Source organism: Mycteria americana, chromosome 3 (assembly GCF_035582795.1).
Source record: "Mycteria americana isolate JAX WOST 10 ecotype Jacksonville Zoo and Gardens chromosome 3, USCA_MyAme_1.0, whole genome shotgun sequence".
NCBI classification, from domain to species: domain Eukaryota; kingdom Metazoa; phylum Chordata; class Aves; order Ciconiiformes; family Ciconiidae; genus Mycteria; species Mycteria americana.
In genome coordinates this window covers 76,004,741-76,018,611 of record NC_134367.1, presented here as the reverse complement: position 1 = coordinate 76,018,611, position 13,871 = coordinate 76,004,741, and the positions used below count along the sequence as shown (strand labels likewise).

Sequence of the window (13,871 nt, the reverse complement as noted above, 5' to 3'; positions counted from 1 at the left end):
ACATGGCTCAGGTCCATGCGTGCCTGTATTACATCTCTGTATCAGACTCCTGTTGTGAAATTTTATTCCATACTTTTAGGAACAGGCGGTCTGCATGAGACTGGTCTTATGGCTTAGCTGGAACGACGTGGCAATTCGGCTGTTATGGACCACTTCCCTGTACCACAGGGGCCCTGCAGCTTCTCCTTGGTGGAGCCAGGATTTAAATTTGCTGCCCACAGAGAGGGACAGCAGCCAGGCTGCTCCTCCCAAAGGAAGGGGCACACCCAGCTGCAGGGGTCCAAGGTGCTGACCCGTCCCCCAGAAATACCCAAACCATCTCCCCCTGTTCTCATCACACCACAAGAGCAGCCCCGGTGTGCTCTCCAAGGCACTGCTGCAGGGACACAGGCAGCGGCACCGAGGCTTTTCCCATGTTCCCAACCCTCTGCTGCCCCAGGCAACCACTTATTCTGGCTTTCCCTCAAGCCAGCCCTATTTCACAGCTCAAACCCTAAGACTTGTGTTACCCCAAGGACCTTTTGAATACATACCCGCCTCTGGGGTCCGCTGATAAACAGACACGCTCCATTTGCCTTCCTTTTCTCCCTCTGAGATTTGGACAGCAAACTCATACATGGTGTCCGGCACCAGATTCTCCACCAGTGCCCGCCGGTTGGACACCTGCTTGTAATCCCACCTTGCTGATTCCCCCTTTTCCCGATAGCGAACACTGTATTGCCTGGGGTCAGAAACACACGAAAATAAAAATTCACATGTCGAAACCTAGCATTAGCAGAACCAGAGAGGGACGGGGCTGCTTTCCCCTCAGTTAGCCTGCTGGGGCTTACTGAGGAACCTACCAAAATGCAAACAACAAAGTACCACCACCACCAAGTGCCAGCATATTTTAAGCAAACATTTGTGCCCTCCTCTAATGGAGTCTGATGGCTTTCACCGCAAGGGACGGACCACTCTTTCCAGCCTGTTACTCAAAACACCCCTGCCCCAGGGGGAAGCTGCAGGGCTTTCCAAACCAAGCCAGGCATCCCAGGGGCTCCATGCCACCATCTTGCTGCCCCATGGCCACAAGCATGGCCGAATGGCTGGGAGCTCCATGCTCCCAGAGCAGTGCCAGTGGCTTGGTTCCCACATATCTGCCCAGATAACTGCTTCCACAAGGAAACTGAGAACATCTAAAATTACCACTTCTCCTGCTGTGCCCCTCGGGGTGTTTCAGCGCCGGGTTGCACAGTCCTTCAGTGTTCCCAGGCTGAGCAACACAATCCAGCGCTTTCAGATTTTTGGCAGTTTCCAGCCCATTTCTCTGTTTATTTTGGTCTCCACTTGCTGCGGCATGCTGCTGCGAGCCAAGCTCTCCTGCTTATGGGAGCCCCCGACCTGCTCAGCCTCAGCTGCATGGGGTTTCTGGAGGGTCAGTGGATGCAGGGTTCGCTGATGGACACCTTTCCCATTGCAGTGATGCTTCCTTCACCTGCCGTATGGTTTTCTTGAAGCTGTAGTCTGTTCTGACAATCCAACTCACAACACCTTGCCTCTGTGGGCTGTGGCCTGTCCCCCAGCCCTTCCTTCCCCATGCACGCATGGGGATTTGCTGACCATGGTGATATAACAGCATTTGAATAGCAAAATATCCCCAGCTGGTGCTGACAACATTTCAGAAGAGATCTAAACCCCTGTAGTCCAGCACTTACACAGACCTCTAAATACTAGAGACCAGGGTGCAGGGAGGCAAGGAGGGTACATCACCCCATATCCACCCACATCAGGTTTCTAACAGCTTCTCTGAAGCGTCCCCTACCAGCCGTTGTCATAGGTACGGATATGCAAACTCCTATGCCCTAAGCTAAATTATTCTCATAACCAACCGTGCATTAAATAAATGCAAAAGCAATCAGTAGTGCGTTGGCAGCAGTTCACCTTCAGTACGCATTCAGAAAAGAAAACACAGGGCTAACTACCTATTTGCTGCAGTCTTCTGTTTTTCATAGAGTGGGTCTGTCCAAGCAACAAGCACAGACTGAGAGGACATAACTCGAACAGTTATGTCTTGTGCCACCTCCACCTCTTCCTCCTCTGAAATGGCAAAACAAAATAGCGTATCAATAACAACATCAGAGTTCTCATAAAAAACCAGTAACTGTCTTCAACTGATGTTATAATACACACAGCACAGATGAGTAACAAATACAGCAGTCGTGGAAAACCAAGTACATTGATTACTGATGGTACCCCATGGAAACATCATTTCTTCTGTTAGTTGTCTGCTTACAAGACCAGAGTACTAATATATTCTACAGTCCTTCAATATTCTATCAGTCCCTAAACTGTTACTTACAGCAAATGTCTTATTAACATACTGACATTCATCGTCTCTGGCAAACTCACTACTAGAGCTGCCTGGAGAGCAGAAATTTTGCCTTACGAAAAATTTTGAGATTTTAAAATTTGGTTTCATTTTGAAGGACCAGAAAACCAGGGACTGTCAAAAATTCTTCACAAGGGAGAATTCCTGCATATTTTACATTTTTGAGTGCTTCAAATAGGTTGTTTGAATTCAGCTTTTCATTTTTTATGGTATATAAGGCAAAAATTTAAAAAAATGAAAGAAAAAATAAAATCATTGAAGTGGGCTGTTTCGACATATCAAAGTATCTTTTGCAAATAATTTACAAACTTTAAAATTAAGTGAGACTAATTTGATTTTTTTGAGGTTTTTAATTTTGATAAGGCTCCTTTTTCTATCTGTCCATGAGAGTTTTCCAGTCTAGTCTACCTACCACCCCATGAAAGATTTATTACTCGTCCTATTAGCGTCACAGTGACTATTCCCAAGTCTCGCAGAATGCACAAGGCACAACTTTCCAGCTCAAGTTTTACAGAAGAGTGACACTGGAAAAATATTGATGTCTCAGGAAAGGAAAGAGGCCAGTAAACTCTGGCGTACGATTCTCTCTAGGGACCTTACTTATGTATGACCGAAGTCCAGGGAAAGATTGCCCTTCTCTTCAGTGGGTGGCATGTTACCTCAAAACCCAGCACTGCCTGCACAGAAGGCAGGCAGCAGGGAAGCACATTTCACTTCTTCCAATCAGGTTTTTAATGTAGAGGGTTCTCAGACAATTTCAGGTTTTCCAAGCCAAACAGCTACTACACAAAAGTGGCTGAGAGGACCCATCTACTGCTCAGAAGTGGCTTAGGGGACCTATTCTCAAAGTTTTGCAATGGGAGCACCTGAAGAGAGAAAGTGAGCATGAGAAGTGGATGGCATCACCTCCCCAGAAAAGGTGTGAGGTGAGATTTCAATACACCACAGTTCTCAGTTCTGACAAAGGTGTTCTCCATCACCATCAAAATATCCGAAACACTCTGCCACCCTCACAGCATCCCCATCGCAATGCGAGGGGGTGAGAAAGCAGTGCTGGCATGGAGATGACTCAGAATCTCGCTCATCCTTTTTAACCTTGGCAGCGGTATGTAATGCTTTCTTTCCAAAAGAGTGGAAACTTTTGCTGACCAGGTTTAGGCTTCTGGAAATCAACCTTTCAGAAAAGGGGGTAGAGATCTAACAAGAAGGCATACCATTGTGGAGGTCCTGGATTTGTTTTAATCAAGTCTTCTCATGCATTTATAGCAGTGCATAACATTTGTCAATAGCGAGAAAGGAGGAGATTAAAAAAAAAAACAAAAAAACCCCCAACAACAGAAACCCAACCAACCATGTTGCAGTGTTGTATCATTTTATTAATCCGGCTTGAATTAGAGAAGCAATTGGAGACATCCGTTAAGCTCTTTAATGCACAGAGCAAAACCTAGCAGTTCCATCACCAAAAGATTTGCAGTCTAAAAATCACAAAGCTATCTCAGTGCATTCAAATATCTCCAGGAACTGACAGCAGATGTGAAAGAAACATACCTGTGACTTTTCTTTTAGTTAAAGATGACCTATAGACAGGTTGGCTCCGTCCTTGGGAGCTCCTTGATGGCAGCGAAACCACATGAACTGACTCAGAGGCTGTACATGCAGGGAAAAAACAGAGGCTTTCCTGTAACCTTTTTCATCGAAAAAAATGTTAGTCTTTTCAGGCAGAACTCCGTTTTATTCTTTGCTGAGATAAAAAAGGAGAAACTTACTTGAAAGTTAATTTATTTAGAGTCACAGCATTTATGTCAGAGGGTTCAACATGCATGCAGTAGAGAACAGTAAAGTTGGTATTTTAGAAGCAGGAAAGCAAATTGTTACCCTGAAAACACCATTACAAGAGTCCTATATTCTAGGATTGAGTTCTTCTCCTGATAATTTGATTATTTAAACAACATTCGTTCTCCCTCTTTAAAAAAACATAGTATAAAAATAATGAAAACAAGAAGTAGATGCTCCAAACCATGTTACACAGTATTTCTCATCAAGATTAAGTTTGTTACTGAACTCCCACTAAGTCCGTGACAAGATTTCCATTGACTTCTGTAGTGCCTGGACAGGCTCTCAACCTGCAGAGCAGTGGTACGTGCTGGGCATCAAACAACCAGGAGAGCATCTCCCACACATACGTGTCTCGACCCTGTCACCTCGGCACAGACGCCAGAGTATCCCCTCAGCGAGAGGTGCATAGAAAGACGAAAAACTGAATACTAGAGAAGGGATGAGAAATAAGTACGAGATTCCTGTTAGGAAAAGGGGGAATAACTGATAAAGGTGACTGAAGAGTTCCCTTTCTTTGGAGAAACGGAGATAAAGATGTGTGTTCAATACAAAACCCACAAAGCAGAAGGGGAGATAGACATTTACATCGCAAAGCCAGGAATTCTGGCAGCCACGTGTGATTTTGGAATCATCACCCATTTTGTAACCCAAGACCAGACTATCTGTGGGACGGGCTTCCAGCCTACAGGAGAGATTTTGAGAGAAAGAAGCCTAACCTTGAGCAAACACACCTGAACAGCACAGGAGCAAAGTAAGACTCGTGAGTGCAGACCCAGCGCCCGCTCGGGTGAGAGGAGCTCAGGCAGCAGGAGAGAGGCAGGTCAGCCACGACACAGGCAAGTGACACTAATAGCGCAAAGGGAAATGCTCAGCCTCTGGGGAAATAAAACTGTTGCAAACCCCATTGATACCGCTAGATGGGAAATCCTTTAAATCAAGGGCAGGTGATCTAGGGCACGAGTGCAAACCATCACAGCACGGCAGGGCAGGGAGCACAGAAGAGGCCAACCTGACTGTCTCAGGAGCCCTTAGTGACCAGGACCTCATGAAGGAACTGGAGAGAACATGGATACACGAGTGTAACACTCTAGTATGGAGCCCATGACACAGTTTTAATGGTAAGTGTGGATACATTTCATTAAAGCATTAATTTTTTCTCCACTGGCCTGAAATAATGTAGGGACACAAAGTGCAAGAAGCCCAAAAAAAAAAGAATTTCAGAGCAGTCCCACTGCATGCAAGGAGAATCTGAGCTATGGCTCTTCTGCCCAGTCCTTCCCTCTGCTATTAATATGAGTAACTCGCACATGGTGTGTCTTTAACACAGCATCAAGTTCTGCTACAGTTTCTACCCTGGTCATCGTATTTTTCTGTTAAGAACATGTTACAGAATGGAATTATAGCAAACATTTTCATTTATAGGAAGAAGTCATTTTGATGGCTCCAACATGTGATCTGTGATCACCTAGCAGCCACAGGGGATTACAGAAGAGTGCTAGCTCAGCTAGATGCTACCAGGGAACTCCGACTCACCTAGTTTTCTCGCTTCCTGGTTTTGCCGCTCTTGCAGCAGCGGAGCATAGCTCATCCTTCGGCTGCTCTCTCCATACCCACGGAGGTAACCTTGGGATCTGCTGCGTGGACCCCTGAAGCCTGCTCCATAAGGTGGCTTCCACCGAAAAGATAACTTGCCGTCTGGAGACTGGGCGCGCACTCTCAGAGGTCTGTTTGGCATGTCCTTCTCTTCAAAAAATAAGCAAACACACACACATAAAACCCATCACAGTTATTATGAAGCACGTGACACGTATAGCAGCCCACATACGTCTGTTGCAAGCACATCTATTAAATAACATCAGAATAAAGGGCATAATTTTATAGTTTTTTAATTTTGCTACAAAACCCAACTGCAGTAACAATAAGTTTTCCAAGCGGGATGTACAATACTTGATAGCGTCTTTTCCCAGGCTCTTCAGAGAGACTAGTGCAAGACACTGAAAGTAAAAACATATCTTAATACAAGGACTCCTGCCAGAAACTGGGGATGTCTTGTAGCTTTTCTGTTTAATCTTTTTTTTTTTTTAAATCCCCTTTCCCTAGTTCAGGCACACCGGTACGTTATTTTTTTGGCAAGTGCTAAAGGTCAGTGTAAAACAAAGCACAGAACCATTTCACTATTTTTAAAATTTCTTTTAGAAAGCATGATCCATATTAAAAGCAGGTTCTCTTCTAAACCCATCACTAATGGTTCTGCTCTCTGACAGCCTTGTATTTACCACGTCTGTTCTGCACATGCTTCAATTCTTGACTTCTCAAAGTCCCATTATACGATCCCTTGAGCATCCAGCACTGTAACAGGTACCTTATGCAAGTTGTTTATTTTTATATTTGCTGGCAAGTTGGCAGCGTTCTTTTAAGAAGTGACACTGATGCAAGGATTACTCAAGCAACCAGTTTGGTTGCTCTGAATGGCATCTCCAGTTTTTGTGGCATTCTCCATTGCATATGACCTGCACCATGCTACTGTGCAGGCTGCAAGCAGAGCAGACAGCAGGAAGAACGGTGCTGGCAGCACCAGCCAGGACTGAGATGTCCCACACTTGTAGCAATTTTTTGCCTCTTATCTTTTACATTTCGCACTCAAAGTAGGTCTCAGTCTCTCCTAGCAATGCCATTTCATCAAGCACAAGGTTGCGTGAGCTTGCCAGCACAGAGGTTACACGCTGTATTCAAACCCTCTTACTCGCTGGCTAAGCCAGTCATTGCAATCACAGCAATGTCAAGAGAACAAGAGACTTGGGCCAGCACCAGCTGCCAGAGACCTGGACACACAACAAAAGATTTCTGTACTTTCTGTCAGTCCCCAAAGTACTTTCTGTCAGAGCAATAGTGAGATCCTCTTTCCAGCACCAGTTCGGCTCATATTTATTCATGACAGCACTTAAACATGTTACTTTAAGTATGTATTGATGTCTGCATGTCCCTATATACACCAAAAGTAGGTCCTTTTCCAGTATTTCTGCTCAGTGACACTGTCCTGGTTTCGGCTGGGATAGAGTTAATTTTCTTCCTAGTAGCTGGTATAGTGCTGTGTTTTGGATTTAGGATGAGAATAATATTGATAACACACTGATGTTTTGGTTGTTGCTAAGTGGTGTTTACATTGGTCAAGGACTTTTCAGCTTCCCATGCTCTGCCGGGTGCACAAGAAGCTGGGAGGGGGCACACCCAGGGCAGCTGATCCAAACTGGCCAAAGGGCTATTCCATACCATATGGCGTCATGCCCAGTATAGAAACTGGGGGGAGCTGGCTGGGGGGCAGCGATCGCTGCTCGGGGACGGGCTGGGCATCGGTCGGTGGGTGGTGAGAGGTTGCATTGCTTGGGTTTTTTTTCCCTGGGTTTTGCTCCTCTCTCACTCTTTTGTTGTTTTCCTTTTCATTACAACTTTTTTTCCTCTTTTTCCCAATTATTAAACTGTTCTTATCTGAACCCACGAGTTTTCTTACTTTTGCTCTTCCAATTCTCTCCCCCATCCCACCGGGGGGGAGGGCGAGAGAACAGCTGTGTGGTGCTTAATTGCCGACTGGGGCTAAACCACAACAGACACCTTCTATAAACAAACTGCTCACTGGTCTTGATCTGCTGACAAGGTTGCATCTTCTTACACACTCACAGAATCACAGAATCACAGAATCGTATAGGTTGGAAAAGACCTTTAAGATCATCGAGTCCGACCGTAAACCTAACACTGCCAAGACCACCACTACACCATGTCCCTAAGCACCTCACCAAACGTCCTTTAAATACCTCCAGGGATGGCGACTCAACCACTTCCCTGGGCAGTCTCTTCCAATGCTTGATAACCCTTTCAGTGAAGAAAAATTTCCTAATATCCAGTCTAAACCTCCCCTGGCGCACCTCCCCCTTCCCGCCGTGACGCTGCAGATAGCAGGCCGGTGCCGCCGCCGTTCCTCAGCGCGGGCCCCGCCACCGCCCGGCGAGGATGGTGGGCGTGAAGGCGATCGCGAACGACACTCCCAACAAACCTTCTACTATTAAATTACCCTTTTGAAGGGATCACAGCGACTCACAAAGCTGTTTGCAGAGCCTCTCTTGAAATCCCTGTAAGAAACGCAAGGTTTCAGTGCTGATGAGGTGTACAACGTACGCAGAGAACCGCACACTCCCAGGGAACTCTGCTTTTCTACTGAAACATTGGGCAGCAGCTCAGCATGGTAAACTTTGCCTTTTTATTTTGCCTACAGAGAGACAGATCATCAGTTTAAACACACAGATTTCAGCAGCTTCTCTCTTCTGGCTGCTCCTCACCACTCCAGCAAAACAAAGCAGCTATAAACCCAGATTAATCAGCTAATTACGCTGGTTTCACAGACAGTTTGTGTTGCCAGAGCAGTGTATACTAGCTGGATCACAGCAGTGGATCTGGTCCTAAGTGTTTAACAAACAATAAATGCTTTTTGCTATACAATAAATATAGTTGCTTTCATGAGGCTCCCTGACCACTTTCCAAGGAACATTCTCAGTCACGCGCTCTATTAAAAAAACACCTGCTCCCACACGGTTTCTTTTTCTTGCTCTCCTGAGCAGTTGCTCAACACAGATTTCAAAAGGCCGATACTCACTGATCACGTAGGCACACAGCCTTCATTCACAGCACCACCATGGAGAACTGAAAGAGGGCAAAATTCAAGTTGGAACGGACCCCTGGAGGTCTCTTCTCAACCTCCTGCTCAAAGACAAACTGTATCTCCAACACTGCGTGAGGCCAGCCCTGGTTTTCCCTAACTCAGTCTTCAAAACCTCCCAGGATGGAGATGGCACAGCCACCTTCTGGACCGGCTCCAGTGCTGCACCAGCTGCCCAGGGTAAAAGCTTTTATCATAGAATCATAGAATCGTTTAGGTTGGAAAAGACCTTTCAGATCATCAAGTCCAACCATTAACCTAGCACTGCCAAGTCCACCACTAAACCAAGTCCCTAAGCACCACATCTACACTTCTTTTAAACACCTCCAGGGACGGCAACTCAACCACTTCCCTGGGCAGCCTCTTCCAATGCTTGACAACTCTTTCAGTGAAGACATTTTTCCTAATATCCAGTCTAAACCTCCCCTGGCACAACTTGAGGCCATTTCCTCTCGTCCTATCACTTGTTACTCGGGAGAAGAGACCGACCCCCACCTCTCTACAACCTCCTTTCAGGTAGGTGTAGAGAGCGATAAGGTCTCCCCTCAGCCTCCTTTTCTCCAGGCTAAACAACCCCAGCTCCCTCAGCCGCTCCTCATCAGACTTCTGCTCCAGACTCTTCACCAGCTTCGTTGCCCTTCTCTGGACACACTCCAGCACCTCAATGTCTCTCTTGTAGTGAGGGGCCCAAAACTGAACACAGTATTTGAGGTGCGGCCTCACCAGGGCCGAGTACAGGGGCACAATCACTTCCCTAGTCCTGCTGGCCACGCTATTCCTGATACATTTTCCTGATGTCCAACCCAAACCTCCCAAACAGCAACTTGTGGCTGCTGCCCAGTGTTACAGCGTTACGTGTGGCCTGCCACCACCAGAAGTGGCTTCCGTGCAGCCCCCAGTCAAGCAGCAGTTGGCTGCTGTGGGATGTCACCCCATCCTCCTCTTTGTCAGACCGGGCCAGCCCCGCTCCTGCAGCCTTTCCTTGTAGCCCACGTGCTGTAGGTAGCCACCACCTCCCCAGATCTCGACATCTCTCCTGAGTGCTCCAGCCCTGGCCGGAGGGGAGTAACACCTCCCCTCGACCTGTCACGCTCTCCCGGGCGCCTGCGGCTCGCCGGGCTGCGGTGCAAGCACACCGTTGGGGTTGCCTCTCGGTGGCTCTGTATGCCACGGAGCACCGAGAGCCCGCTGGCCCGGGTGGCCGGGAGGGATGCTGCGGCCCATCAGTTCTGCTCCCCCAGTCAAAGCCGCAGCTTCCAACTGGAATTAAAATAGAGAGTTGTAAGGGACAAAGGATACAAAAGGAACCAGCCCAGCCAGAGAGCCATATGGAAAGTATTCAATCTAAAACAAATGTGGCTTTAGGCAAAGAGAAGATTATCGACCCTAATGCTGAATGCAGGGGATCAGCTGAGATTTTAAAACCAGGGCTTTCTAAGGCTTTGATTACTTTCCTCATGGTAGCACCGCACTTTACTGCCCATTGTTCCCATTTCTCCAGTTAGCTCCAGTTTCCATTTATCTTTCCTTGTCACAGTTTGACCGGCAGGAGTCTCAAGGCATCCAGGATGGAGCTATCAGAGAATGGTTTAAATGGCTTTGCTGGTAACTGCTGATCCATCAAAACCAGTATTTTTGTGTGAAGTTTGTGCCAGGCTTGACAAGAAAGGGATTTCCCATTAAAAACAAAGAGCGGCAGAAGGAGCTTGCCCACCCGGCTGTAGCCCACGGCCTGGGAGCCATCAGCCTGGCCTGGGATAAGGCTGGAGGCCCTGCCCTCAGCCACACAGAGGAAGAAGGTGAAGCTGGGCTCATGCCACCTCCTAGGAGCACCTGCAGGGCTGCTGTCCCGCCGCGCTCAGCCGCACCGCAGGGCCAGCGCTCCCCCGTCAGGACATTTCCCACTCCTTAAGTCCCCAGCGGGACAGCAAGTCACTGCCTCCTGCTGCCACAGCCCCTGCGCCTGAGCACTCTCCTGCCCTGGTCTCCTCCTCTCATCTTGGCTCCAGGAAATAGCCTGGATTTCCACGGGGAGGATAACCCTGGGACTGTGGAGGCTGTGCAACAAGAAGAGCTCACGTGTCCTAAGGACCCGAGTGTGGTCCTGCTGGCCAGGCTCATTCATCTTAAAAAAAAAAAAAAAAAAAGAAAATAACAAAAACATTGTCCTAAACAAGCTACGCTCATCAGGGAAGGGGCGGGAGGAGGAAGAAACAAATCCCATGCATCGTTTAAGTCATTCAGTTCCCAAAGTAGCCCCTTCCTCTGGGGACACCGAACTCCCCAGGAACAATAGTCTTGAACAGCTCACAGCTAACCCAAAAAGAATTAGATGATGCTGTCACCGCAGGCCAAGCACTATGAGGACACATCCCATCACCCTCCTGCATCACTAGGATCCCATTCACTGCTGGACGTGAACCCGGAGATGGCAAGATCTGAACCTGCTCAAGAGACTATGCAGTGGATTTTTTTGTCATACTGGGCTAAAGAAAGCAAAACCTCTTGAAAAATCAAGGCATCATTTCAATTCTAGACCAAGGGAGACAAGAATAGGTCCAAGAAAAGGGGTGTGGAGAGGAGGAGTTGAAACAGGGGAGATCAAAGTCAGTGAAAGAACTACTATAATAATATTAAAGGTGACACGGAAATAGGAACATACATGGAAATCCAATGCAGACAGGGAAGAAATGTAGTGCTGAAACTGAGAAAAGGCTAAGAGTGAAGTCGCATAGGTGGAAATGAGAGAAGGACTAGACAGAGCTGTAGCCACTGGATGCTGGGCTGCATCCACCCTCAACAGGACCTTGCATAAATTCTCCAGCGTCCTCCAAATAGATTAATGTGACAATAAAAATTGCCTCACTTAAGCACAAATATCCACTAGGTATACAAGCACACCAATCTCAGCAACAGTGGTGCGGAGATCTGTAAATAAAACCTCATCCTCCCAGAGGGAGAAAAGACACATCAGGTAATATCTGGGAGCTTGCACTCCCAGCGATGCAGCAAGTGGTAGATTTACCAACAGGGGGACCAAGCACAAACAGAAACCCCAATATCTTGCTCACTACCTGGCATAACACATCCCCATGTCACAGGATGGATCCATTGCACTGCTGCTCACCCCCAGCATCGATACCACAGCTCCATGCAGGGCAGCTGAGTCCAACCCTGATAAATGGGCATCCAGAAATGGCCCAGGGCACCGGTCACTTTTAGGGCCCCTGAGCAATGGGGAACATTTCCACTGCTTCCCTGGGCTGCAGTCTGATCCTGCCAGGTATGTCTCCCTACCTTTTGCAATGGTCTAAACGTGGGCAGGTTGCCTGAATCCTCAGCAGAAGATGGCCCTAACAGGTCCCAAGACAAGATTTTGGATGAGCATGAAAGTTGCACAGCTGACAGCTACAACAGTGCCTGTGGTTTCTCCTACCAGAGACAGTAGATATGACCTTCATGAAAGTGTACAGCACTGCAGCTGTCTGTTCCCTGTTTAACACCTACTCTGGCACACCAGGAACGCCACTGGATTTCAGCAAGCTCTGGATGAGGTCCCAAATCAGTAGCAATGAAAAAGCTAAGTCTTCAGATGCATTCACTCCCAAACCCTTTTTTTCTAATAAATTTTGGGAACAGCTACCAAGTGCTGGATTGAACTGAAGGCTGATTCTTCCCCATCTCCCCACTATTTGCCCCTGTAAAGATCACTAAATTTTTTTTTTCACTTTTGGTTCCAAAACTGTTTCAACAGTTTTCTGGACCTCCGCTCTGGCCAAACTAAATCAACTGGTAAACATCTTCAGACCTCATCTAAAGATCTACCTGCAATTAAAATAAAATCAAATCCTTTTCTATATTCGGAAAATGAGAGACAGTCACTCACTTGTGCTCTCTTCAGTGTAGAAATACAACATTACCTACAGCTGCAGGAATTTGTGTATAGTATCTTGGCCTCAAAAATACAGGGCTGGTTAAAGCCTCGGTATTGGCTTTTCACAGTTGAAATGTCCACTAGTATTGCCAAAGTTTCTGTGCGTGTCAGGACTGTGGGAGAACATTTTACAAATGATGTAAGCCCAGAGCATGAGATCTAAGTTGAGGGTAAAACATCCTCTAAACAACCACACAAGGAGGCAGCTTGCACTTGCCAATTCACACAGATTCTTCAGAGGGCCTTGTCAATTATCTAGCAAAGGAAAACACAAAATAGCTCCAGAGGAAAAGGGAGTACTGACCCCTAGTAATCAATCTATAACTGGGGAAAAATATCCCAAGCACCTCAAACCTATTAAGATATAAGTGCAAAAAAGTAGTTGAAATATGAGGTCACAAAAAATCAGGCACGTCAATTTACCACCACAGGTCTAGGTACAAAATGTTTGCTTTTGCCTTCCATAATCAGCAAAAACTTTTCTACATTTTCCTTCTATGTGCCATTACTTCAGGACTGGAAAACTGGACCTATAAAATGTGTTCTGCTGCAGAGAGGTCACATATTTGGCACAGTCAGTACACAACATTCGTATAGTCTCTAAACATCTACCAACCTCTCTTTTCGCTTCAGGCAGAAGTTTGGGAAGTTAAGCACAGTGACCCAGCCATGGGCAAAGTAACAGCTTGAAGAGAGAAGTTGTAGCTGCTTAGAGATAACGAACTCATCAGAAAGTAATCAACTGCCTTCATTAGAAAAGGCCAAAAATGCCAGCTGGCAAATGAAATCCTGTCATGGGCAACTTGACCAAAAATCATCACAGTCTACACTGCGACAGCAAACTGGTGGGATTTTTTGCTTATTTTGGGGTTGTTTGGTTTTGGGTTTTTTTTGGGGGGGGGGGGGGTATTATTATTTTTATTTTAAAAATTAAGTTCTAAGCATCAAATGAGACTGATTGACTCTGTACCTTGGATTTGAGACTACTTCTGCTTTACCAGACAAAGCAGTATAGAAGATTAAAT

At 46.6% G+C, this 13,871-nt stretch overlaps 1 protein-coding gene across 1 annotated transcript in view; it reads right to left on the bottom strand.

Moving 5' to 3' along the window:
• FNDC1 (fibronectin type III domain containing 1) overlaps positions 1-13,871 on the bottom strand; it is an 80,029-nt gene that overhangs the window by 41,450 nt on the left and 24,708 nt on the right. The window contains exons 2-5 of the mRNA XM_075499073.1: positions 5,738-5,947; positions 3,917-4,015; positions 1,962-2,076; positions 534-721 (exon numbers count right to left, since the gene is read on the bottom strand). Coding sequence (XP_075355188.1) covers positions 534-721; positions 1,962-2,076; positions 3,917-4,015; positions 5,738-5,947 — 612 coding nt within the window. The remainder of the gene's footprint in view (positions 1-533; positions 722-1,961; positions 2,077-3,916; positions 4,016-5,737; positions 5,948-13,871) is intronic.